General features: G+C 36.5%; 1 protein-coding gene across 6 annotated transcripts in view; it reads left to right on the top strand.

Annotated features, from left to right (window-relative positions):
* Nucleotides 1-27,689, top strand: part of RPS6KA6 (ribosomal protein S6 kinase A6) — a 180,431-nt gene that overhangs the window by 94,434 nt on the left and 58,308 nt on the right. For all 6 annotated transcript variants that reach the window (XM_013990945.2, XM_013990944.2, XM_013990943.2 and 3 more), the window contains 2 exons: nt 21,010-21,116; nt 21,568-21,605. In XM_013990945.2, the coding sequence (XP_013846399.1) occupies nt 21,010-21,116; nt 21,568-21,605 (145 nt within the window). The remainder of the gene's footprint in view (nt 1-21,009; nt 21,117-21,567; nt 21,606-27,689) is intronic.

Raw genomic sequence — 27,689 nt, 5'->3', positions numbered from 1 at the left:
CCACTGAGCCACAACAGGAACTCCGACAATATTTTATCTTTTAATTTATGAACAAGTTTATTTAAGTGGCTGATCCTCAGCCCTTTCTATATATTTTCCTTTCATAGCAGGATTTATCCTTTCACATAGATTTTTACTTTACTTAAATTTGGAGAATATACTTCAAAAATTTCTTTCAGAGCACATTTAGTATCTTTGAATTCTATTAGTTTTTGCTTATCTGAGATGTTGTTTATCTCTCTTTCTATTCTAAATGATAATATTTCTGGGTAGAGTACTCTAGGTTGCAGGTTTTTCCCTTTCAGCACCTTGAACATAGCATCCAATCCCTTCTGCCCTGCAAAGTTTGCAGAAAAATCAGCTGATAGTTCTATGAGGGCTCCCTTGTATATATATATTTTTTATTCTCTTGTTGCCTTTAGAATTCTCTCTTTAATTTTTGCAATTTTAATTATGATATGTCTTCGTGTGGACATGTTTAGATTCATCTTGTTTGGGACCCTCTTAATTTGCTGTACCTGAATATTTGTATCCTTCCTTGGGGTTGTGAATTCTAAAGCCATAATTACCTCAAATACATTTTTGATTGCCTTCTATCTCTCTTCTCCTTCTGGGAGCTCTATGATATGAATTTTGGAGTACTTAGTTATTCCATAAATGTTTTAAATTGCTTTTATTTTTTATTTTTTTGCTTTTACGGCTGCACCTGCAGCATATGGAAATTCCCAGGCTAGGGGTTGAATTAGAGCTATAGCCACTGGCGTACACCATAGCCACAGCAATGCTGGATCCAAGCTGTGTCTGTGACCTACACCACAGCTCACACTAATGCTGAATCCCAAACCCACTGAGCGAGGCCAGGGACTGAACCCACATTCTCATGGATCCTAGTCAGGTTCGTCTGCTGAGCCATGATGGGAACTCCCTGATTTTATTTTTAAATTTACCTTTTCTTTCTGTTGTTATGATTGTGTAGTTACTATTACTCTGCTTCCAGATAATTTATGTATTTTTCTGTATCTCTTAGTCTACCATATATACCTTCTTGGGTGTTTTTATTTCAGCTCTGAAATCTTCATTTATTTTTTTTTTCAGTTCCCTGCGTTTTATTTTATGTTTTGTTTTGTTTTGTTTTTGTTTTTGTTTTTGCTACAGTTGATTCACTACATTCTGTCAATTTCTGATATAGAGCAATGTGACCCAGTTTTATATATATATACACACACATTCTTTTACTCACATCATCCTCCATCATGTTCCATCACAAGTGATTGGATATAGTTCCCTATGCTACAGAGCAGGATCTCATTATATGTCCACTCAAAATGCAATAGTATGCATATACTAACCCCAAACTCCCAATCCGTCTCTCTCCTTCCTCCTTCCCTCTGGCAAACACAAGTCTGTCCTCCATGTCCATGACTTGTTTCTGTTGTATAGATAGATCATTTTTAACATATTTTAAACTCCACATATAAGTGATATCATATGGTACCTGTCTTTTTCTCTTTCTTACTTAAGTTTTTATGAGAGTCTCTATTTCCATCCATGTTGCTACAAATGGCATTATTTTGTCTTTTTTATGTCTGAGTAGTATTCATTGTATATATGTACCACATCTTCTTAATCCATTCATCTGTCGATGGACATTTAGGTAGTTTCCATGTCTTGGCTATTGTGAATAGTACTGAGGTGAACGTACTGGGGCATGTATCTTTTTGTGTGAAAGTTTTGACAGATATATGCCCAGGAGTTGGATTGCTGGATCATAAGTTAGTTCTATATTTAGTTTAATGAAGAACTTGCATAGTGGTTGTACCAATTTACATTCTTACCAACAGAGGCGGGTTCCCTTTTTCCCACATCCTCTCCAGCCTTTGTTGTTTGTTTACTTGTTAATTATGGTCACTCTGACCAGCATGAATTGGTACCTCATTGTTGTTTATATTTGCATGTATCTAATAATTAATGATGAGCATATTTTCATGTGCCTTTGTGCCGTCTGTATGTCTTCTTTGGAGAAATGTCTATTTAGATCTTCTGCCCATTTTTCAATTGGGTTGCTTTTTTTTTGTTGAGCTGCGTGTGTTGTTCGTACATTTTGGAGATTAAACCTTTGTCGCTTGAATCATTTGCAAAGATTTTCACCCAGTCCTTAGGTTGTCTCTTCGTTTTCTTGGTGGGATCCTTTGCTGTATAGAGCCTTTTGAGTTTAATTAGGCCCCATTGGTTTATTTGTGTCTTTATTGTCTTTATTCTAGGAGGTGGGTCAAACAAGCTATTGCTGTGATTTAACAGAGTGTTCTTCCTATGTTTTCCTATAGGAGTTTTATAGTATCTTGCCTTACATTTAGTTCTTTAATCCATTTTGAGTTTATTTTTGTGTATGGTGTTAGAAAATGTTCAAACTTCATTTTCTTACATGCAGCTGTTCAGTTTTCCCAGCACCATTTATTAAAGACACTATCTATCCTCCACTGTATGTTCTTGCCTCCTTTTTCATAGATTGGTTGACCATAGGTGCTTGGGGTTATATTCTGGGCGTTTATTCTGTTCCATTGATCTATAATTTTGTTTTTGTGCCAATACCATACTGTTTTACTTAGCATAGCTTTGTAGTCATCTGAATTTAGGGAGCCTAATTCCTCCAGTTCTGTTTTTTTCTTTTCAATGTTGATTTAGTTCTAATAGTTTTCTGGTAGTGTCCTTAGGATTTTCTAGGTATAGTATGATATCATCTGCTAACAGTGATAGTTTTACTTCTGCTTTTCCAATTGGGATTCATTTTTTTTTTCTTTTTCTTTTCTGATTGCCATGGCTAGGACTTCTAAGACTATGTGGAATGACATTGGTAAAAGAGGACATCCTTGTTTTGGTCCTGATCTTAGTGGAAATGCTTTCAGTTTTTCACTGTAGGGAATGATGGTAGCTGTGGGTTTGTCATTAATGGCTTTTATTATATTGAGGTAGCTCCCCTCTCTGCCACCCATGAGGAGTGGGTGTTGAATTTTTTCAAAACCTTTTACTGCACTGAATGTGATATCATATGTTCTTTCTTTTTCAGTTTGTTGATGTGTTGTATCACATTGTTAGATTTGCAGATATCAAAGCATCTTTGCATCTCTTGGTATAAATCCTACTTGATAATGGTGTATGATCTTTTTTTAACTACTCAATTTAGCACACCTGTAGTTGTACAATAATCATCACAATCCAGTTTCACAGGATTTCCATCCCACAACGCAAGCATATCCCCCCACCCCCCAAACTGTCTCCTCCAGAGACCAAAAGCCTGTGAGTCAGCATCTGTTCTGCAAAGAAGTTCAGTCTGTCCTTTTTTCAGATTCCGCATGTCAGTGAAAGCATTTGATATTATTGGTGTCTCATTGTATGGCTGACTTCACTTAGCATAAGAATTTCTAGGTCCATCCATGTTGCTAAGAATGCCAGTATTACATTCCTTTTAACGGCTGAGTAATATTCCACTGTGTATATGTACCACATCTTCCAGATCCACTCCTCTGTTGATGGGCATTTAGGTTGTTTCCATGTCTTGGCTATTGCAAATAGTGCTGCAGTGAACATCGGAGTACATATGTCTTTGCAATTCATGATTTTCTCTGGATAGATGCCCAGGAGTGGGATTGCTGGATCAAATGGTAGTTTTATTTTTAGTTTTCTGAGGATTCTCCATACTGCTTTCCACAGCAGTTGCACCAATTTACAATCCCACCAACAGTGTACGAGGGTTCCTTTTTCTCCACACCCTCTCCAGCACTTCTTGTTTGTAGACTTTTGGATGATGGCCATTCTGGCTGGTGGAAGGTGGTACTTCATAGTGGTTTTGATTGGCATTTCTCTAATAATGAGTGATGTTGAACATCTTTTCATGTATTTTTTGGCCATCTGCATGTCTTCTTTGGACAACTGTCTGTTTAGATCTTATACCCATTTTTTGATAGGGTTGCTTTTTTTTTGGTATGGAGCTGCATAAGGTGTTTATAAATTTTGGAGATTAATCCCTTGTCAGTTGATTCATTTGCAGAGATTTTTTCCCATTCTGAGGGTTGTCTTTTCATTTTGTTTAGGGTTTCCTTTGCTATGCAGAAACTTTTAAGTTTGATTAGGTCCCATTTTTTTATTTTTGTTTTGACCGTCATGACTCTTAAGAGGTGGATTTGAGAAGATATTGCTGTCGTTTATGTCAGAGAATGTTTGGCCTATGTTTTCCTCTAAGAGTTTTATAGTGTCTGGTCTTATATCTAGGTCTTTAATGGTATGTGATCTTTTTAATGTACGTTTGTATGTAATTTGCTAATATTTTGTTGAGGATTTTTGCATCTATGCTAATTGGTGATACTTGCCTGTAATTTTCTTTTTTTGTGGTATCCCTGTCTGATTTTGGTATCAGGATAATGGCGGCTTCATAGAATGAACTTGAGAGTGGTCCTTCCTCTGCAGTTTTCTGGAAAAGTTTCAGAAGAAGAGGTATTAAGTCTTCTCTAAATGTTAGGTAGAACTCAGCTGTAAAGCCGTCAGGTCCTGGACTTTTGTTTTTTGTACTTTTTTAAAATCACATTTTCAATTTCAACACTTGTGATTGGTCTATTCATATTTTCCATTTCTTCCTGTTTCAGTCTTGTTAGGCTGTACCAAGACTGAAGAATCTGTTCATTTCTTCTAGGTTGTCCATTATATTGGCATACATTTGCTCATAGTAGTCTCTCATGATCCTTTGTATTTCTGCAGTGTCAGTTGTAACTTCTCCTTTTTTCATTTCTAATTTTATTGATTTGCACCCTCTTCTTTTTTTTCCTGAAGAGTCTGGCTAAAAGTTTATCAGTTTTGTTGATATTTTTCAAGAACCAGTTTTGGTTTCATTGGTCTTCACAATGTTTTTTTGTCTCTATGTCATTAGTTTCTGCTCTATCTTTATGATTTTTTTCCTTCCACTAATTTTGGGCTTTGCCTGTTCTTCCTTCTCTAGATATTTAAGATGTAAGATTAGGCTTTTTTATTTGAGTTTTTTCTTCTTTCCTGTGATAAGATTATATTGCTATAAACTTTTCCTCAGAACTGCTTTTGCCCTTTCCCATAGGTTTTGCATTGTTGTATCTTCATTGTCATTTGTCTCTGTGTATCTTTAATTTTCTCTTTGATTTCTTCAATGATCCTTTGGTTTTTTTAGTAGCAAATTGTTTAATTTCAAGGTATTTGTGTTCTTTGCTGTTTTTTTTTTTCTTTGTAGTTGATATCGTAGCATTGTGATCAGAGAAAATGCTTGAAATAATTTCATTTTTTTGGAAATAATTTCAGTTTTTAAAAAATTTACCAAGGCTTGGTCTGTGGCCCAAGATGTGAACTATCATGGAGAATGTTCCATGTGCATTTGAGAAGAAATATATTCTTCTGCTTTGGGGCAAAAAGTTCTATACATATCAGTTAAGTCTGTTTGGTATAGTGTATCATTTAATGCCTGTGTTTCCTTGTTGGTTTTCTGTCTGGATGATCTGTTCATTGCTCTAAGTGGGTAAATTCTCCCACTATTATTGTGTTACTGTCAATATATTCTCTTATGGCTGTTAGTAGTTGCCTTATATACTTTGCTGCTCCCATGTTTGGTGCATATATATTCACAATTTTTATTTCTTCTTGTATTGATACTTAAATCATTATGTATTGTCCTTCTTTGTGTCTTTTCACCTTCTTTATTTTAAAATCTATTTTGTCTGATACGAGCATTTATATTCCTGCTTTTCTATAATTTCCACTTGCATGTAATATTTTCCTTCATACCCTCGCTTTAAGTCTGTATGTGTCCTTAGATATAAAGTGGGTCTCCTGTAGATGGCATATAAATGGGTCTTGTTTTTGAGCCCATTAAGCCATTCTTTGTCTTTTAGTTGGAGTGTTTAATCCCTTTACATTCAATGTAATTATGAATAAGTATGTGCTTATTGTCCTTTACTTAATTTTTTTTGGATTGTTATTTTGGGTCTTTTTTCCTTCCCTTCCTCTTTTCATTGTCTTCTCTTGTGGTTTGCTGACCATCTTTAGTGTTACGTTTGGCTTGTTTTTTCTTCTTTATGTTTGTGACCATTATAGTTATTTGATGTGTGGTTCCCATTATATATTGTTATATCCATCTCTATGTGTGCAGAATTGTTTGTGCTGGTTGGTCTCTTAATTTCAAATGCACTTTCATTGTTATGCATTTGTCCTCTCCTCCTCTCATTCTTGCTAGTTTAGATATCCTATTTGTCAATGGGTGATTTCCTACTTTTATATTATCTTTGCCTTTACCAATGAGCTTTTCATTTGTAATATTCTTTTTTCTATATGTGGCTTTTCCTTTTTTGCTTTAGTATTTCCTTTAGTAGTTGATGTAGAGCTGGTTTGGAGGTGCTTAATTCTCTTAGCTTTTGCTTGTCTGTAAAGCTTTTGATCTCTCCATCAAATCTGAATGAGAGCTTTACTGGGTAGAGTATTCTTGGTTCTAGGTTCCTTCTCTTTGTCACCTCAAATATATTTTGACACTCCCTTCTGTCTCATAGAATTTCTGCTGAAAGATTAGCTGTTATCCTCATGTGGTTTCCCTTATATGTGATTTGTTGCTTTTCCCTTTTGGCTCTTAATATTTTTTCTTTGAACTTAATTTTTGTCAGTTTGATTCATATGTATCTTGCTGTATTTCTTCTTGGGTTTATTTTGAAGGGAATTCTCTGTGCTTTTTCCCCTTGAGTGAATGTCTCCTTTCCCTTATTTGGGAAATTTTTGGTTATGATCACTTCAGATATTTTCTCTGACCCTTTTTCTCTCTCTTCTCCTTCTGGAACCCCCTATGATGCAAATGTTTGTACATTTAATGTTGTCCCAGAGGTCTCTGATTCTCATCAGTTTTTTTTTGTTGTTCTTTTTTCTTTATTCTTTTCTATAGCAGTGCTTTGCACCACTCTGTCTTCCACCTCACTTATTTGTTATTCTGCTTCCATTAATCTGCCATTGGTTCCTTCCAGATTATTTTCCATTTCAGCTATTGTGCTCTTCATCTTGCTGTTCAAACCCTCTAGCTCTCTGTTAAACATTTCATTCAATTCTCCATCTGTGTCTCCATTATTTTTCCAAGATCTTGGATCATTACAATCATCATTCTGAATTCTTTTTCAGGTAAATTGCCTATCTCCTCATAATTTAGTGGGTTTTGTGTGCTTTTGTCTTGTTTCTTTGTCTGAAAGCTGCTTCTTTATCATCTCATAGTGTCTGTCTTTCTGTTTATTGTCCCTTCGACAGTGGGTATGTAGATGTTGAAGCAGTTGCCCAGTCCTGGAGTCCTCATGGGTAGTAGTGGTTCACATGTACACAGAGCATGTGTTGGAAGCAGTGGTCTTACACTTTTTCTCCTTTAGCAGGGTGGCTGCTAAAGGTAGGGTCTGTGAGTCAGGTTGCATTGTTTCATTGTTCAAAGGATTGCTTTTGTAGCTTTCAGGGGTAGCAGTGTCTCCTACAGCCCGTCCTATTAGTAGGTAGCTTTGAAGGCTATTTTTCATAGCTTGCAATATCAGAAGGTCCTCCTGCCATGCGACCCCACCCCTGCCTTTGCTGGGAAGGCTCTAGGGACTGCTCTCTGTAGGTATAGGAGCAGGTACCACTGTTTTGCCAGCACTCCCCTTGCTTGCCCACTCTAGGGATCTCTCTCTAAAGCCCCAGGGGTAGGGGGCTTCTCCCTAATTGTCACTAAAAGGCTCTCTCTGTAGCTGCAGTATTTGTGCTTCTGGTGATACCTCCCCCTGCATTGCTGTTGGTCTGAGTACTCTCTGTAGCTCTGCAGATGGGAATGTGGGTGAATGGGACTCCCCCAATCCTTTGGTATGGAATGAGTGGCACTGACATGGGCTTTTTCAGGGCCACTGACAGGTGCCCTGTATTTTGTGCTTTTCTCTACTTTGGAAGCCCGCAGCTCCTTCAGGGAGTGGGCTCTGGCAGCCCTCTCTTGAGTACAGGTGCTGCTATCCACAGATCTTCTGGTGCTGCCCCACTGGTGTGATCCTCTGCAGATTCTCTAGGTGGAGCTGAGATGCCTGTGTTTTCCCTGCTCCAGCACATTACTGCTCTCACAGGGAATGGGTGCTGCTTCTAGCAGCTCTTCTGGCACTAATCGGCCACTGCTGATGTGAGCCTCTGCAGATTCTCTGGGCAGAGCCGAGATGCCTGTGTTTTCCCTGATTGACAGGGAGCAGGCCCTGGCCGCCCTTTTGCAGGAATAGGTACTGCCACACACAGCTCTTCTGATGCTGATTGGGCACTGCTGGCATGAGCCTCTGCAAATTCTCTGAGTGGAGCCAGGGCACCTCTGTTTTCCCTGATTTCAAGGGGGATGGATGCCACCACAGGCAGCTCTTCTGGTGCAGGTTTGGCTCCACTAGTAGGGGGGTCACAGGCAGGAACTGGGAACTTGTGTTATTCCCCCAGGTTACTCCACCTGCTCCAAGATGTCTGTAGCCCTAAAGGTGGGGCTTCTTCCCAGCCATTGCTAGGCAGCTGCTACTGTCCAGTGGTTCCCTGAGCTGAAACAGGCAGTGTCCTGCAGCTTGAGGTAGCAGTGGCAGGGAATAAGGTTATGTTTGTGGATCACACCTGCACCCCCAAACAATGGCACCTAATTTCTAAGCCCAACTGGGTTGCCTCCACTTAGATGCTCTCCATTGTGGTCTCCCTATACTCTAGTCCCTCCAGGCTGTTTCCAACCCCGTTTTTTTCCCCCATGTAGCCAGCCCCAGATCCCTTTTTGGGTCTGATCTCTAAGGCCAAAGTTTTAGTTTCCAACACCTTCTGGCACCCACCTACAGTTGCCCGTTGCCCAAAGCACTGAGCATTTTGGAGGACTATCTCCTTTCTAACTGCTTCACACCATTTGTCTGGAGTTCCTCCTCCATTTTTGGCTGATAGCCTCACTGATGGGGGACTTCCCAGGGTGAAGGAGCTATTCCTCTTCAGCTCCCTCCTGGGAGAGCAGGTCCGGTCTTGGTCTTGTTTCCTTTCGATTCTTTTTCTCTTGTTCTTTCTTCTTTCTATGTCCTATCTGGTTTTGTAATGTTTTTCCTGTTCTATCAAAATCTTGATGTCTTTTTTCAGTTTTTTACTGTCTTTCTGTGCAAATATTTCCACATGTAATTGTATTTTCAATGTATTTGTGGGAATAAGTGAGCCTTGCATCCTGCTACTCTGCCATCTTAGATCCTGATTCTTATATAAATTCTTATGGTTCACTTTCTGTGTACTTCTCCCTTCTGTGCTTTGTCTTATGAATTCGATCCTTCTTATCTCCATTCTTTCAGCTCCTCATCACTTTAGGAGTCTTCCAGGCTCTGCTTGACTTAGCTCTCCCTGCATTGTTCCTTAGGGACTCTTTCTGGGTAGTAAGCTAGGACAGTTGAAGGGATGTTTAAGTCTTTCAGTGTTCACTGTCATTTGTTGCCTGATGTCAAATGTCTTGAAAAATAGCATTTCATACATTTTGTCCCATGTCTTAGTTTTTCAGTTGGGAGATTAAATCCTGTCTTCATCGACCCCGTTTTGTCTTGAAATAGTGATCTGGGAGCAGCATTTTCATTGGGTGATAGTGGTTCAACATCTCACTTCCAGAATTAAAACGTTGAGTGTGGGAGAGCTACTGTTGATTCCCAGATCTCTGGAACTTGCTGTGAGAAAGGAATGGTGTTCTTCTGGGATGCTAGTTAGTACTTCAGTTGCTAAGGTCTCTGGCTTATATCTGTTTACTTCCAGTGCAGAACATTCCATGCATGAACATAGACTGTTACCTTGGCATATTGTTTAATATCAAACATAATTCAGTATGTGATAGAGTCCGTCTAGGACCCCCTTCCAAAGAGGGTCTTTAAAGGACCTTATTAAAAGATGATTCCAAGACACAGAGGGACAATACTGTAACAATTATTTATGATTTCTTGTGCTAGATTATATAAGTATCAAAAATATGTTTGAGAAAGTGTTACTTGTAGTCATTTCCAGTTTTCTTTTAAACTCTTCAGACCTCCATTCTTAGGCGGGGCTATCTAAACCCATACTGGCACAGAGATGCAGTCAGTAAGTTTTGATTCCTAAGTCTGGAATATTAGGTAAGAACAAGCACTTTATTTTATTTTTGATGTAGATTCTTATTTTATTTATTTTTAAAATATTTTTTAATTATTATTTAATTGTTATTTCCCCCAAAACACATTTTTTTTTCCAATGTACAGCACGGGGACCCAATCACACATACATGCATACCTAATTTTTTTCTTGCATTGCCATGCTGCGTTGTAAGTATCTAGACATACTTCTCAGTGCTACACAGCAGGATCTCATTGTAAATCCATTCCATGAGAAATAGTTTGCATCCGTTGACCACAAGCTCCCAATCTCTCCCACTGCTGCTCCCTCCCCCTGGGCAACCACAAGTCTGTTCTGCAAGCCCATGATTTTCTTTTCTGTGGAAAGGTTCATTTGTGCTGGATATTAGATACCAGATATGAGTGATATCATATGGTATTTGTCTTTCTTTCTCTGACTTACTTCACTCAGTGTGAGAGTCTTCTAGTTCCATCCATGTTGCTGCAAATGGCATTATGTCGTTCTGTTTACAGCTAAGTAGCATTCCATTGTGTATATATACCACATCTTCCTATTCCAATTGTCTGTCGGTGGACATTGGGTTGTTTCCAGCTATTGGCTATTGTGAATAGAGCTGAAATGAACATGTGAGTTCATGTGTATTTTTTAAGGAAAGTTTTGTCTGGATATATGCTCAAGAGTGGGATTGCTGGGTCATATGGTAGTTCTGTGTATAGCTACCTAAGGTACATCCATACTGTTCTCCATAGTGGTTGTACCAACTTACATTCCCACAAACAGTACAGGAGGGTTCACTTTTCTCCACACCCCCTCCAGCACTTGTTATTTGTGGACTTCTTAATGATGGCCATTCTGACTGGTGGGAGGTGGTAACTCATGGTAGTGTTGATTTGCATTTCTCTAATAACCAAGGATGGTGAGCATTGTTTCAAGTGTTTGTTGGCCATCTGTATATCTTCCTTGGAGAAATGTCTATTCAGGTCCTTTGCCCATTTTTCCATTGGGTGGTTGACTTTTTTGCTGTTGAGTTGTGTAAGTTGCTTGTATATTCTAGAGATTAAGCCCTTGTCTATCTCGTCATTCGAACCTATTTTCTCCCATTCTGTAAGTTGTCTTTTTGTTTTCTTTTTAGTTTCCTTTACTGTGCAGAAGCTTGTCAGTTTGATTAGGTCCCATTGGTTTATTTTTGCTCTTATTTCTGTTACTTTGGGAGACTGACCTGAGAAAATATTCATAAGGTTGACATCAGAGAAAGCTTTGCCTATGTTCTTTTCCAGGAGTTTGATGGTGTCTTGTCTTATATTTAAGTCTGTCAGCCATTTTGAGTTTATTTTGGTGCATGGTGTGAGGGTGTGTTCTAGTTTCATTGATTTGCATGCAGCTGTCCATGTTTCCCAGCAATACTTGCTTAAAAGACTTTCTTTTTCCCATTCTATGCTCTTGCCTCCTTTGTCAATGATTAATTGACCGTAGGTGTCTGGGTTCTCTATTCTGTTCCATTGGTCTCTTTGTCTGTTTGGGTACGAGTACCACATTGTCATGATAACGGGGGTATTATAATATTGCTTGAAATCTGGGAGAGATATGCCCCCTGCTTGGTTTTTGTTCCTCAGAATTGCTTTGACAATTCTGGTTTTTTTGTGGTTCCATATAAATTTTTGGATTGTTTGTTCTAATTCTGTGAATAATGTCATGGATGATTTGATAGGGATTGCACTGAATATGTAGATTGCTTTGGGTAGTATGGCCATTTTTACAATATTAATTTTTCCAATCCAGGAACATGGAATATCTTTACATTTATTTACATCTTGTTAATTTCCTTGATTAAGGTTTTATAGTTCTTGGCATATAAGTCCTTTACCTCCTTGATCAGATGTATTCCCAGTTATTTGATTTTCTGGGGTGCAATTTTAAAGGGTATTGTATTTAGTGTTCCTTTTCTAATATTTCATTGATATCATACAAAAATGCGACTGATACTGGAATGTTACTCGTATATCCTGCTACTCTGCTGAATTTTTTGATCAGTTCAAGTAGTTTTTGGGTTGAGTCCTTAGGATTTTCTATGTATAGTATCATGTCATCTGCATACAGTGACAGTTTTATCTCTTCTCTTCCTATTTGGATGCCTTTAATTTCTTTTGTTTGTAGGATTGCTGTCGCTAGGACTTCCAATACTGTGATGAATAACAGTGGTGAGAGTGCGCATCCCTGTCTTGTTCCAGATTTTAGTGGGAAGTCTTTCATCTTTTCTCCATTGTGTATTATATTTGCTGTGGGTTTGTCATAAATGGCTTTGATTACGTTCAGGAATGTTCCCTCTATACCCGCTTTGGCAAGGGTCTTGATCATGAATGGATGTTGGACTTTGTCAAACACTTTTTCTTCATTTATTGAGATGATCATATGGTTTTTGACTTTTCTTTTGTGAATGTGGTGTATAATTTTGATTGTGTATGTTGAACCATCCTTGTGCACCTTGGATGAACCCTACCTGGTCATGGTGTATGATCTTTTTTATATGCTGTTGGATTTGGTTGGCTAAAATTTTTTTGAGAATATTTGCATCTGTATTCATCAAAGATATTGGTCAATAGTTTTCTTTTTTGGTGGTATCTTTGTCTGGTTTTGGAATTAGGGTGATGGTGGTGTCATAGAATGTCTTTGGGAGTGTTCCTTCTTCTTCAAACTTTGGAAAAAGTTTAAGGAGGATGGGTATAAGGTCCTCTTTGTATGTTTTGTAGAAATCACCTCTGAAGCCATCTGGTCCTGGACTTTTATTTGTAGGGAGTGTTTTTATGACGTATTCAATTTCATTTCTAGTGACCAGTCTGTTCAGTTGATCTATTTCTTCTTTATTCAGTATTGGCATGCTGTAAGACTCTAGAAAATTGTCGATTTCTTCCAGATTGTCAAATTTGTTGGCATATAATTGTTTATGGTATTCTCGTATGGTTTTTTGTATTTCTGCAGTATCCATTGTGATTTCTCCTTTTTCATTTCTAATTTTGTTTATTTGGGTTCTTTCTCTCCTTTTCTTGATGATCCTAGCCAGAGTTTGTCAATTTTGTTTACCTTTTCAAAGAACCAGCTCTTAGTTTTACTGATTTTTTTCTATTGTTTTTTGAATCTTTGTTTTATTGATTTCCTCATTGATCTTTATGATTTCCTTCCTTCTGCTGACTTTAGGGTTTTTTTGTTCTTATTTTTCTAATTCATTTAGGTGGTGAGTTAAGTTGTTAATGTGAGATTTTTCTTCTTTTTTAAGGAAGGCCTCTATTGCTATGAATTTCCCTCTGAGCACTGCTTTTTGCAGTGTCCCATAGATTTTGAGAGGTTGTCTCTTCATTATCACTTGTCTTGAGTTATTTTTAATTTCCTTCTTGATTTCCTCATGACCCATTTTTTTTTTTTGTAGCATGTTGATTAGTCTCAATGTAGTGTGATTTTTCTCATTTTTTTCCTGTGGTTGGTTTCTAGTTTCATGCCGTTGTGATCAGAGAAGATACTTGATATAATTTCTATACTTTAAATTTGTTGAGGTCAGCTTTGTGCTCCAATATGTGGTCTGTTCTTGAGAATATTCCATGTGCACCTGAGAAGAATGTATATTCTGATTTTTTTTTTGGATGTAATGTCCTAAAAATATCGATTAAGTCTAACTTTTCTATTGTTTCCTTTAGGATCTCTGTGGCCTTATTGGTTTTCTGTTTAGAGGATCTGTCCTTGGATGAGTGGGGTGTTAATGTCTCCTTTTCTGATTGTATTCCCATCAATTTTTCCCTTTATGTCTGTTAGTATTTGTTGTAGGTATCTGGGTGCTCCTATATTTGGGGCATATATGTTGATGATAGTAATATCCTCTTCTAGAATGGATCCTTTAACCATTAAATAGTGTCCTTCTTTGTCTTTCTTTATGGCCATCGTTTTAAAGTCTATTTTGTCTGATATAAGTATTGCTACTCCTGCTTTCCTGTCATGTCTATTGGCATGAAATGTTTTTTCCCACCCTCTCACTTTCAATCTACATGTGACCTTTGCCTTAAGGTGAGTTTCTTGTAGGAGCCGATTTAAGGTTTTTGCTTTTTTTTATCCAATCTGCCACTCTGTGTCTTTTGATTGGAGCATTCAATCCATTGATATTTAAGGTGATAATTCATAGATGATTATTTATTGCCATTTTAAACCTCATTTTCCAGTTGATTCTGTGATTCTCCATTCTTCATTTCCTTTTTTGGTTGAATGATCTCCAATTATTTTCTTCTGAAGTTCTTTTCTTTTCATTGTTTGTGAATGTAATGTTCGGTTTGATTTGTTCTTGCCCTTTTTAAAAGTATGTTAATCCCTTCCTATTATTGTGTGTTTTAGCTTGCTAGTCCTGTAGGTTCAAACACATCATTACCATGATAAAATTTTAAAAAAGAAAAAAGAATCTATTCATTTCCTTACTTCCCTTGCCCTCATTTTATGATTTTGATGTCTTTTTTAAAATATTATTTTATTTTAAACATCTTCATGATTAGACCTGTATGTGGCTTATTTAAGTGACTGCTCTCTGATTATGGTTTCCTCCATCCTAGTTCTTCCTCTCTCTCTCTTTTTTTTTTTTTTAATTTAGAGAATCCCTTTCAGCTTTTCTTTTGGAATGGATGTTGTATTGCTGTATTCTTTTAGCTTTTATTTGTTGGAAAAAAATTTATTTCCCCTATGTTTTAAATGATACTCTTGCTGGATAGGGTATACTAGTTTCCATATTTTTTCCTTTCAGTGCTTTAAATATCTCTTGCCGTTCCCTCCTGGCCTGTAGGGTTTCTGTATAGAAATCAGTGGATAGTCTTATGGAGGTTCCCTTATAAGTGACACTTTGCTTTTCTCTTGCTGCCTTTAGGATCCTCTCTTTATTGGTACCTTTTGCCATTTTTATCATAATATGTCCTGGTGTGGGTGTATTTGGGTTCAGGCTTTTTGGGGCCCTCTGTGCCTCCTGTATCTGAAATCAGTATCCTTTAGATTTAGAAAGTTTCCAGCGATAATTTCTTCAAATATATTTTCAATCGCCTCATTTTTTTCTTCTCCTCCTGGAAGTCATATTATGCGTAGATTGGTCTGCTTTATATTATAGGTCTCTTACATTGCTTTCTTTTTTTTATTTGGTTTTCTGTCTGCTGTCCTGTTTGGGTGATTTCCATTATTCTATTTTTCACATCACTAATTCGTTCCTCTTTATTATTCATTCTGGTTTTTACTGACTTTAGCTCAGTTTGTATCTCGGCAAATGAATTTTCTAGTTTTTCTTGGCTTCTTATATTTTCTAGTTCCATTCTGAGGGAGTCTGCACTACTGTTTATATCTTCTCTTAATTCCTTCAGTATTTTCACTGTTTCCCTTTTGAACTCTAAGTCTGTCCGACTGCAGAGGTCTGTTTTATTGTTGACTGCTTCAGGTGAGTTCTCCTGTTGGTTTAACTGGGGGTGGTTTTTGGAGCTTCTTCATCTTGCTTGTGTTTTCCTTTTTTGTCTTGGAGGTGCACTCCCTGTGGCTGGGCAGGGCTTGCCCTGGTGCTCATGGGCTGCAGAGCTCTTCCTGAGCGCAGACAGTGCTGGGAGGCTTTCTTGGCAGAAGGGCAGCGCTTCCCGATGGCGGGTTTGCACTCAGAAGTGCGCACCGTGGTGTAGGTGCACTTCCCGTAGCTGGGCAGAGCTTGCCCTAGAGCTCCTGGGCCGCAGAGGTCTTCCCCCGGGAGGACGGTTCTCGGAGGCTTGCTCCATGGGAATGCAGTGCTCCCTGAGGATGTATGGGGCTATCCATCTGGCTCTGAGGTAAAGGAGCCCTTCCTAAGGGCGGGAGGGACTGGCAGGTGCGCACTGTGGTATAGGCACAATTTCCATTGCTGGGCAGGGATTGCCCTGGTGCTTCTGGGACACAGAGCTCTTCCCAAAGTTGGATGGTTCTGGGAGTCTTGCTCTGCGGGAGTGCAGAACTTCCTGAAGGCAGGTGGGGCTAACCAGCTGGATCCGAGTCAAAGGACTGCTTCCCAAGGGTGGGTGCCACTGGCAGGTGTGCACCATGGTGTAGGCGCACCTCCCGTGGCCGGGCAGGGCTTGCTCTGGCACTCCTAGGCTGTGGAGCTCTTCCCAAGAGTGGACGGTGCTGAGAAGCTTGCTTCACACAGGAGTGCAGCAGTTCCTGGGTTGGGTGGGGCTAACCAGCTGGCTCCAAGGCAAAGGAGCGCTTCCCCAGGGCGGGCGGGACTGGCAGGTGCACACCACAGTGTAGGAGCACTTTCTGTGGCCTGGCAGGGCTTGGCCTGGTTCTTCTGGGCCATGGACCTCTTCCCGAGGGTAAGCGGTGCTGGGTGGCTTCCTCCGCAGGAGTGGGGCACTTGCTGTGTGCAGGCAGGGTGGGCCCGGAAAGGCCACAGTGGTGGATGGCTTCCTGAGGGTGGTGAGGCCGGTCTGCAGGGATGGCAGCTGGGCCAGGCGTGCATGGGATGGGGGAGGAGGGATGCACTAGGAAGCTCTGCTCTCTGCTAGCTTGTGGGCAAGCATGAACGCTGGGGCACAAGGAGTATACTATGGTGGCCTGCCCCTCTTCCTCTCCCCTCCCCAATACTGGCACCTTGTCTCTCCTGTGGGTCTAGACCTTCTCCCGGGTTCCCTCTGTTGTGGCTTTCCACTCCCCAGCCCTTAGTGTATTGCTCCCTCCTTCCATGTCGTACTGCTTCCTAATCCCTCAGGCTGTCTCCACACTGCCAATCCCAGCCCACTCCCAGGGACTAACCTCCAGGGCCTAGGTCTTGGTGCCCAGCCCCCACCAGAGCATCTTGGTTTTTGGTGTCTGTGCCAGTGGTTCAGATGATCTGTGTGGCTCTCACTCTCCGTTTTAGATCTCAGACCTGCTGCTGCGCTTCTTTTGGTGTCTGGAGAGCCCTCCAACTTTGTTGATCTTTACGTAGGTTAGGTGACTTTCCAGGCTGTGGGTTCCCTTTCTCCTTCACAATTCCCTCTCGTGAGTGCCAGTCCGGTCCTGAGTCCCCTTCTCTCTGTCTCCTCTTTTTTCTGGTTTTACACAGTTATGTCAGCAGATTCTTGCTGTTTTTGGAGGTTTATATTCTTCTGCCAGCATTCAGTTGTTGTTCTCTGTGAGTCGTTTTACGGGTAGATGTGTTTTGTTGTGTTTGTGGGCGAGGGTGAGCACATCCCCCTACTCTTCCGCCGTCTTGCCTCATTCCCCAGAACAAGCATTTTAAATGCATTTTCCAAAGGACAATAAATTAGTATATTCACTGAACAAACTTATAAGAAATGATTTAATGGTTACTTCTATAGACAGCTTATTAATAAGTCATTTTTTTCTTGGTTATACCTCACATGTATGTACAAAAACTGCTATATAATTCAAAAGGAGAACATATACTTTATGTCTAAGGAAAATACTTTTAAAATAAATTTTTGTACTTGTGAAAAAATGTATCATGTATGTCATACATATTTTAAAAATAAACTTCTCTCTTGCAAATACACACTCTCAGAGAGACAGACACAGACACACACACATACAAAACACTTAAGCTGTGCCATGTTTTGCCAATCTCAAGAAAATATAATGGGATGAATGACTGATAATCATAAAACTACCAGTTCTTCCAGAATTAATTTATATATTTAACAAAATTGGAAACAAAATCCTGATAAGAATTCTTATTTGAAATTGACAGATGATTTTATCAACATACCTGGAAAAGTAAACAAATGAAAAGAACTATGGCTTTTTGAAAATAGAGAATACTCTTTCTTTCCCTACCTCTTTTCAGAACTTTATAAAGCTACTGCTATAAGCAAAACATAGTATCAACACAAGATTAGATACATACCATTTAGTCAAGAAATATTCTGGTGTAAATGACTTACCATATATTAGTATAATAGAGAAAGAATCCCAAGTTAATGGCAAAGAAATTGATTTTTCTGTAAGTAGTATGTGAAAAAATTGATTAGATTTTTCAAAAAAATTTAAATTGCCATCACTATTACATACAAAGATAAATCTTACATTACAGAGCTAAATCTGGGGGAAAAAACTATCCTTAAAGAAAATGCAGCTGAATATGTAGTTGACTATTGAATGGAGGGCTCCTTAGTCATTAAAGTAATGAAGGAAAATCATATAGAAATTACATATAAATTTGACTACATTAAATTAAGAATAACTGAACATCAAAAGCCAAGCAGAAAGTGGGGAAAATATGTACCAGTAGTAATATGATGGAGAACTGACATTTTTTAATATTTAAAGGGCTTGTACCAATTGAAAACACAGTAAGTAAATAATGGAAAATGGACAAAAATATTACTAATAATTCAGTAAAAAAATAGACTACTAGACATGGAGAAATGTATAGCCTAAGAATCAAAATTTAAATAAAACAATTGATGCCATCTTTGTATATCAAATTAGAAGAGGTTTTTTAAAGTGTAATATTCAGTGCTATTGTGGATGTGGTTAAGACAAATGCTTTCATAAGCTGCTGATGAGGTGGAAATCATTGTAACCCTCTTGGCAAATAGTTTTATTTTGTGTGTTGAGAATCTTGGACTATTTATTCTCCTTGATAGCTTAGTATTTGCTTTTTTATTTCTCAGAAATCTATTTTGGGAAATAATCATAAATACCAAAAATATATGCATATTACAGAGTTATTTATAAGAGTGAAAAACTGGAAATAGCCTAGTGAACATTTAGGTAAATTATAGTAAATTAGTATGTTGATATTGCAGAGCTATTGAAAATTCTTTATAAAAAAGTTTTAAAGATGTAGAAGAATGCCAATGATATTGTATTAAGTGGGGGGGGGAGGGGAGAAGCCACTAAATAGTACATATAGTGTGATCTCAAATATGTTGAAACACATAAACTCATACATGCGTATAGACATACATGAATGATTTGACAAGTAGACAACAAGAGACTAGTAATGTTCACTTCAGGGTGCTGAGGTTTTAGATGATTTTTATTTTCTGGGAGATTCAGGATGATTAGTGAATGGGAAAGCATTAATGGTACTAAGCCAAAACTTAAAAAAAAAAGTTGTAACATAGCATATGGCAGAAATTGTCGCTAAGAACTACCTCTTCTCCTGGTTCTTAAGGACAGTTATTTCTGAGTTCAAATCCTAGGCCTGCCTCTTACTAGATAATACCTACCTCATTGTTTGAAACACTGTAATAACATAATGAATGAGAAGTGACTGGGCACATAATAGTTACTTAATAAATTTCTTATTTGTTTTCAACATGAGGCTTTCCACAGAGACAGTTTCACTACAAGATAATAAATGTGCTTGCCATAAAGTATAAACTAGGCTGTTTCTTCTTTAGAGTTTATAAGATTTTTATTTAGGGTTTTCTTATGAGTTAGATTTCAGTAAACATTTTGATTAGCCTTCCTCAGAAGTGAAATAGCTAACAAGTATTTTTCTTCTTAAAATATCAAGTGAAAATGATGTTCTTGTAAAAATGTTACCATTATAGTATTAAAATGAATTCTCCCGAAATGTAATGAACAAGCTTTGTTTTTCTATAGGTCATTTTTAAAAAGCAGGTAGAGTATCAAACTGCTCATTCTCAGCAATTTTACTTGTAATCTGATTCTGCATAATGTAATTCACTGGACTTATTTCTAAGTGGGCAAACTCGTTATAAGATTTTATGATAATTTCATTCAAATTTTGGGCTTTCCTATTAATAATACATATTTCTTTCATGAAAATAACCAATTTCAAAGCATTTGTTTTACCATTTGAAAACCTTTCATAAATCTTATCAATTACTTCTAATGGTTGAATAGTGCCAAAGTTTGTGTGTAAGTTATTCACTTATGAATGGATGTAGACATAAAGCTATAATAATAATTATACCTAATGGTTGCACACAAAGAATTTTACAATTTACAAAGCTTTTGTTTCCCCATATAAACTTAGTTAACTCTTAAAACAACCTTGTTAAGTAGATGTAGCAGATATTGTTATCCTTATTTTACAGGTTTAGAAACTGAAGCCCAGAGGGCTAAGTAACATGTTAAATGTTACACTGCTAATCTAACTCCAAGTCCAATACTCTTTTCATTTCATCATAGCAGCTCTATTCCCAAGCACAAAAAGATGGAGGAATTCAGTGCCATTAAACCTATGTATTCTAGTAGCAGAAGAGTCCTGGAACTACTAGAGATTGGTTTTAGAACTGTTTTATGTAAGAGTTACTAACTTAACTTGTGTTGGTATAGTAGAAGCTTTGGGTTAGTAGATCTGCTAAAAACAAAATTCTTGAGAAGTGATAGTAGACACTGAAAGAGAAAATAGTAGAAATAGTGAAATTACCAATGCTAAAACAAAATATCCTATAAACTGTGAAGCTCTTGAGAGCATCCATATATAATAGTGTACTAAAATTAGTAATTGAATAATAGTAAAAATATAAAATTAAAATGTTTTATCATAAAATTATCCATTTAAATTTTTCTATTACAAGTGTATACTTTATAATACGCATAGCATTTTATAACTGTAGTACATACGTATATAATCAGTAAAATATTAGAATAAAATTGACTTATGACACTAAGTCATTTCAAAAAAGGTAAATCCTGTGCAGTAATTCAGTGTAATATGTGCAGACTACATTATATGCTTTAGGAAGATTTATATTAAAATATTTAATATTGAAGGAAAGGATTCTTAAAGGGCTTAATTTCATCTATCTACTTTTATTTTCTTATTTGCCTAGATTTATCTGTTTACTGATTTTTAAAGAAGAAAATTTAAATAAATTTAACATTGAAGAAAATATCAAATGGCAAATTATTATTTTATTCTAGGTTCTGTTTACAGAGGAAGACGTTAAATTCTACCTTGCAGAACTGGCCCTTGCTTTGGATCATCTGCACCGATTAGGAATTGTATATAGAGATCTGAAGCCAGAAAAGTAAAGCTATATTCTCCTTATGTATCCCAGTTACCAGTATTTCTATAACTTTTTGTCTCCATTAGGTCTTTTATTTTAAAGATCATATAAAATATACATGAATTATATAGTTATATGAAACTTACTTTAGAAAGTAATTTAAAAATTTTTATTAAAGTAGTGTTGATTTACAGTGTTGTGCCAATTTCTGATGTACTGTAGTGACCCAGTCATACACATAAATACATTCCTTTTCTTATATTATCTTCTGTCATGGTCTATCCTAAGAGATTGGATATAGTTTTCTGTGTTATACAATAGGACCTCATTGCTTATCCATTGATTTTTAAATTAGTCATTTCAAAATTTGCCAGCATACAAGATAGATATTGATCTATTTTATGATTTTATATAAATGTTGTACATAGAAATATTTTATCCCATGTTCTTGAATGTGAATTTTGATTTACAGCATTTTGCTTGATGAAATAGGACATATCAAGTTAACAGGTATGCAAATTTTCTCATTCTACCCTAAGCCTGTTTTATATGTTTTTGTTATTTTAAAATGTGTATATATATTTGTGTAAGCCTGTTTGGCCTCTTTCTTGATTTAATTTGTATTTTATTTGTACCTTTAGTGAACTAAAGTTCATTTAAAGGGTGGATAAGCTCTCTCTTAATATGTTCTAATTGTAATACCAAAACTTATACAATAGACTTGCTATCTTCATTAAGAAATGACATTTGGTTTTCTAGGTAAAAAATCTTTGTTTCAGTCTAGACTAAAAGAAAAAGTAGAACTATACAGTAGTCACACACATGGACATTTATCCTAGAGAAATAATAACTTACATGCACACAAAAAACCTATACAAGAATTTTCATAGCAGCTCTATTTGTACTAGCCTGAGAATGGAAATGTTCCAGATGTCCTTCAAAGATAAACAAACTGTGATATATCTGTACAATGGAATACTATGCACCAATAAAAAGGAAAGACCACTTGATTTATATAACAACTTGGATGGACTGAAGGACATTATGTTGAGTGAGCCAATCTCAAAAGGTTACTTATGTTTTAAATAGATAGTAAATTCTGTATTTAATTATCAGAATGTTAAAACAGAGATAAAATGAAAATGTGGTGTTTACAGAGAATTTTAGATCAGTACAGTTTAAAGGTAAATTGCTTTGAATTCCTCCAAGTATAATGCTTCAATGTAAAAATAAAGAATGAAAAATAAATAAAAATAAAAATATGAATAAATACAAATAAAGAAAGAATGAAGTCAACTTGAAAGCTCAAGCAAATGTGACAAAGTTCAATAAATCTTACTGATTCATAGCCGGATTCTATTTCTCATATATGAAAGAAGCAAAACATTTAAAAGGATTAAAAGAGGACAAGGAAGAAAATATGAGTAAACGAGTGGAGTTTTGAAATTTTATATAATATAAATTTTTATTTTATAGCAATCAATCTTTAGTTGCAGTGCCAATGAGAATTTATTTTCATTTTTAAATAAATTTTGCCTATTTTTCCATGAGTGAGGAAGGAGGATGAGAAAAGAGTATAATAGATTCTACCCATATCTCCCTTTTACATTAGGGTTAATTGGGTGAACAGTTATGTCAACTTGCTTTATATATAGTTTTTATAATGTCAGTTTTGCTTTTTACACCTTTTGGATTTAAACAGGCTTACAAAGTGAAGAGTAGTTTTAGAATTAATGTTAATTTATAAGCAAGGAACACAAGATTTGTAACAGGAAGAAACTGTGATATATATATATATATATATATATATATATATATATATATATATTTTTTTTTTTTTTTGCTTTAGGGATGAACATGTAGCATTTGGAGGTTCCCAGGCTAGGGGTCGAGTCGGAACTATAGCCACTGGCCTATGCCACAGCCACAGCAACACAGCATCCAAGCCGTGTCTGCAACCTACACCAAGCTCATGGCAACGCTGGATCCTTAACCCACTGAGTGAGGCCAGGGATCAAACCCGAAACCTCATGGTTACTAATTGGATTCATTTCTGTTGTGCCACAAAGGGAACTCCTATATATATATATATATTAAACAATCCATTTTCCTTAAAGTGGCACCAAGTTTTCTTTAAAGAAAGTACACAGTGATAAATATTAGGTAATTTACACTGTTTTTTGATTATAATCTAATTCAAAGTTTTTTAATGAATAATAAGTTTATGAATTTAACCTCACAACATTCCAGTAAGGTTAGTTGAAAGGTACCATTTTAAAACTTTTCATTATTTCCATTATTTCCTTTAATTTCCTTTTCTTTTTATTTTTCCTTTCTTTCTCTTTCTTTTTTCTTCTTTCTTGCTTTCTTATGTGCTATGTGTCTTTCTTCCTTCCTTGCCTTCCTTTTTCTCCTCCTTGTCTTCCTTTCTTTTTTTCTTCTATTTCAAAATACTATAGTCAAAAGTATTATTTGCTATTTGTCATTGATAGCAGTAAGTCTATAGTGATTTAGGAATGTCTTATCTTGACAGGGCCTTCCCCAGCATTCTAAGTTTCCCCAGAATAATATTAGAAGAGGGATAGTACCTTTCTTTTTATCCTCCACTTTAAAAATCCTTCAGATATAAAGAATAAACTTAATGTTTAACACATTACTCTGATGTAACAATGGAGTTTAGCAAAGTTACTTGATATGGCTGTGCTTTGAGCCTGACTAACTTCATATTGAGATTATGATTGTGTAGCACAAAATCAGTAGATCAAGAATGGATATCCCCAAAAGATCTGTGTACTTGCTAATATATTATTTCTATTGTGTTTATATCTTAGGTTTTCTTTTTCTGGAACACCCCCACTATTCTGTATAAAAACAAACTGTGTAATATGACTTGCTTGATTTAGAAAAAAATATACTTATAATATCCCATTAAAATTTATGAATTGAACACAATTAATTTGAATTGTCTGTAGTTGCTATAATGTGTTTTTTTAGAGACATAATTTAGAAATAATTTCTACAAAGAGAAAAGAAAAATATAGTGTCAAATTAAATCGCACTATTTGAGCTGAATATTTAAGAAAAAATATATACATTAAGAACATAATTTTAAGTAATTTTTATGGCTATCTGAAAATTAGTCACTGAGATTACTTTTACACATAGTACATAAAATTATTGTGTTTTGGGCAGGCTTTTAAAATTTAAAGTCTTATAAAAGAGTCACTTAAGGATATAAAGATACATTGCCCTACCCTACCCCCAACACTTGCCAAGAAAAGCCCTTTATATATCTGATATCTACATTTTCTTTTCAAATTAGTAGTTTGGAAAAAACACTGATTAACATACATCATATTTAATTAGTAGCTAACTCTTATTATTGTAAAAATTTTTGACAGTTGATTGCCAAGCAAATTCTAGTGTTAAATGTCAATTTGGTCAGAAATAGTATAGCAGAAGAACTTTATGGACTGGTATAAATTTCTGAAAAGTAAGAGAGGATAAGAAAATTCTCTTCCCTTTTTCTTTTCTCTGGAGTGGCCAAAGAAACCAGTGTTCTTCTCTAAAAGGTATGTTGTTAACATTCAGCTGAACTGACCTCAAAGACTAGGTTTTATTACATTTACTTTTGAAATGGAATTGCAGAATTTAAAAACCTTAAAATTCAGAGAAAGAACATAGTGGTACATTGAAAAGATTTAAAAAATTATGATGAAAATCATAGTGCATTCAGGTATTATACAAGGATACGTGATATTTAAATGAAAATATTAAGCATGTTTAGAATAAATCAGTTTCAAGGGACTGAAAATTAAGAATTAGTGTATTTTTTAAGAGATATATAAGGCTTATAACTTTTTTCATTTGTAGAATTAAGGTATAATTTACATAAAGTAAATCTCATTGTTTAAATTCTTTATTTTTTATTTTTTCAATTATTTCCCCAATACAATTTTTTTTTCCTACTGTAAAGCATGGTGACCCAGTTACACATACATGTACACATTCTATTTTTGTACATTATCATGCTCCATCATAAGTGCCTAGACATAGTTCCCAGTGCTACACAGCAGGTCTCATTGCAATAGTCTTCATCTATTAACTCCAGATTGCTAGTCCAACCCACTCCCTCCTCCTCCCTGTTGGCAACCACAAGTCTATTCTCCAAGTCCATGATTTTATTTTCTGTGGAAAGGTTCATTTGTGCTGTATATGAGATTCCAGATATAAGTGAAATCATATGGTATTTGTCTTTCTAACTGATTTCACTCAGGATGAGAGTCTCTAGTTCCATCCATGTTGCTGCAAATGGCATTATGTCATTTTTCTTTATGGCTGAGTAGTACTCCATTGTGTATATATACCACATCTTCCTAATCCAATCATCTGTCATTGGACATTTGGGTTGTTTCCATGGCTTGGCTCTTGTGAATAGTGCTGCAATGAACATGAGGGTGCATGTGTCTCTTTTAAGTAGAGTTTTGTCCAGCTATATGCCCAAGAGTGGGATTGTGGGGTCATATGGAAGTTCTATGTATAGATTTCTAAGGTATCTCCAAACTGTTCTCCATAGTGGCTGTACCAGTTTTACATTTCCACCAACAGTACGGAGGGTTCCCTTTTCTCCACACTCCCTCCAGCACTTGTTATTTGTGGACTTCTTAATGATGGCCATTCTGACTGGTGTGAGGTAGTATCTCATGGTAGTTTTGATTTGCATTTCTCTTATAATCAGCAATGTTAAGCATTTTTTCATGTGCTTGTTGGCCATCTGTATAACTTCCTTGGAGAATGGTCTGTTCAGGTCTTTTGCCAATTTTTCCATTGGATTGTTGGCTTTTTTGCTATTGAGTTATATAAGTTGCTTGTATATATATCCTAGAGATTAATCCCTTGTCCATTGTATCATTTGAAACTATTTTTACCCATTCTGTCAGTTGTCTTTTTGTTTTCTTTTTGGTTTCCTTTGCTGTGCAAAAGCTTTTCAGTTTCATTAGGTCCAATTCGGTTATTTTTGCTCTTATTTCTGTTGCTTTGGGAGAATGATCAGAGAAAATGTTCATGAGGTTGATGTCAGAGAGTGTTTTGCTTATGTTCTCTTCCAGGAGTTTGATGGTGTCCTGTCCTATATTTAAGTCTTTCAGCCATTTGGAGTTTATTTTTGTGCATGGTGTGAGGGTGTGTTCTAGTTTCATTGCTTTGCATGCAGCTGTCCAGGTTTCCCAGCAATGCTTGCTGAATAGACTTTTCTTTTTCCCATTTTATGTTCTTGCCTCCCTTGTCAAAGATTAGTTATCAATAGGTGTCAGGGTTTATTTCCAGGTTCTCTATTCTGTTCCATTGGTCTGTCTGTCTGTTTTGATACCAGTACCTCACTGTTTTGATTATTGTGGCTTTGTAGTATTTCTTGAAGTCTGGGAAAGTTATGCCTCCTGCTTGGTTTTTGTTTCTCAGGGTTGCTTTGGCAATTCTGGGTCTTTCATGATTCCATCTAAATGTTTGGATTGTTTGTTCTAGTTTTGTGAATAATGTCATGGGAAATTTCATAGGGATAGCACTGAATCTGTAGATTGCTTTGGGGAGTATGGCCATTTTTACAATATTGATTTTTCCAATCCATGGACATGAAATATCTTTCCATTTCTTTGCATCTTCTTTAATTTCTTTGATTAAAGTTTTATAGTTCTCAGCATATAAGTCCTTTACCTCCTTGGTCAGGTGTATTCCCAGGTATTTGATTTTGTGAAGTGCAATTTTAAAGGTATTGTCTTTCTGTATTCCTTTTCTAATATTTTATTTTTGGTATACAGAAAAGAAACTGACTTCTGGACGTTAATTGTATATCCTGCTACTTTGCTGAATTTATTAATCAGTTCAAGTCGTTTGTGGGTTGAGTCCTTAGGGTTTTCTAGGTATAGAATCATGTCATCTGCATACAGTGACAGTTTGATCTCTTCTCTTCCTATATGGATGCCTTTTATTTCTTTTGTGTGTCTAATTGCTGTGGCTAGGACTTCCAAAACTATGTTGATTAGCAGTGGTGAGAGTGGGCATCCCTGTCTTGTTCCAGATTTGAGTGAGAAGGCTTTCAGTTTTTCCCCATTGAGGATTATATTTGCTGTGTGTTTATCATAAACGGCTTTGATTATGTTCAGGAATGTTCCCTCTATACCGACTTTGGCGAGAGTTTTGATCATGAATGGATGTTGGACTTTGTCAAATGCTTTTTCTGCGTGTATTGAGATGACCATATGGTTTTTGACTTTTCTTTTGTGAATGTGGTGAATGACGTTGATTGATTTGTGTAGGTTGAACCATCCTTGTGAACTTGGGATGAACCCTACCTGGTTGTGGTGTATGATCTTTTTGATATGTTGTTGGATTCGGTTGGCTAAGATTTTGTTGAGAATTTTTGCATCTATATTCATCAAAGATATTGGCCGATAGTTTTCTTTTTTGGTGGTAGCTCTGTCTGGTTTTGGAATGAGGGTGATGGTGGCCTCATAGAATGTCTTTGGGAGTGTTCCTTCTTCTTCAACCTTTTGAGTTTCAGGAGGATGGGCACCAATTCCTCTTTATATGTTTGATAGA

Source organism: Sus scrofa, chromosome X, assembly GCF_000003025.6.
Source record: "Sus scrofa isolate TJ Tabasco breed Duroc chromosome X, Sscrofa11.1, whole genome shotgun sequence".
NCBI lineage: Eukaryota > Metazoa > Chordata > Mammalia > Artiodactyla > Suidae > Sus > Sus scrofa.
This window is presented reverse-complemented; position numbering and strand designations above follow the sequence as displayed.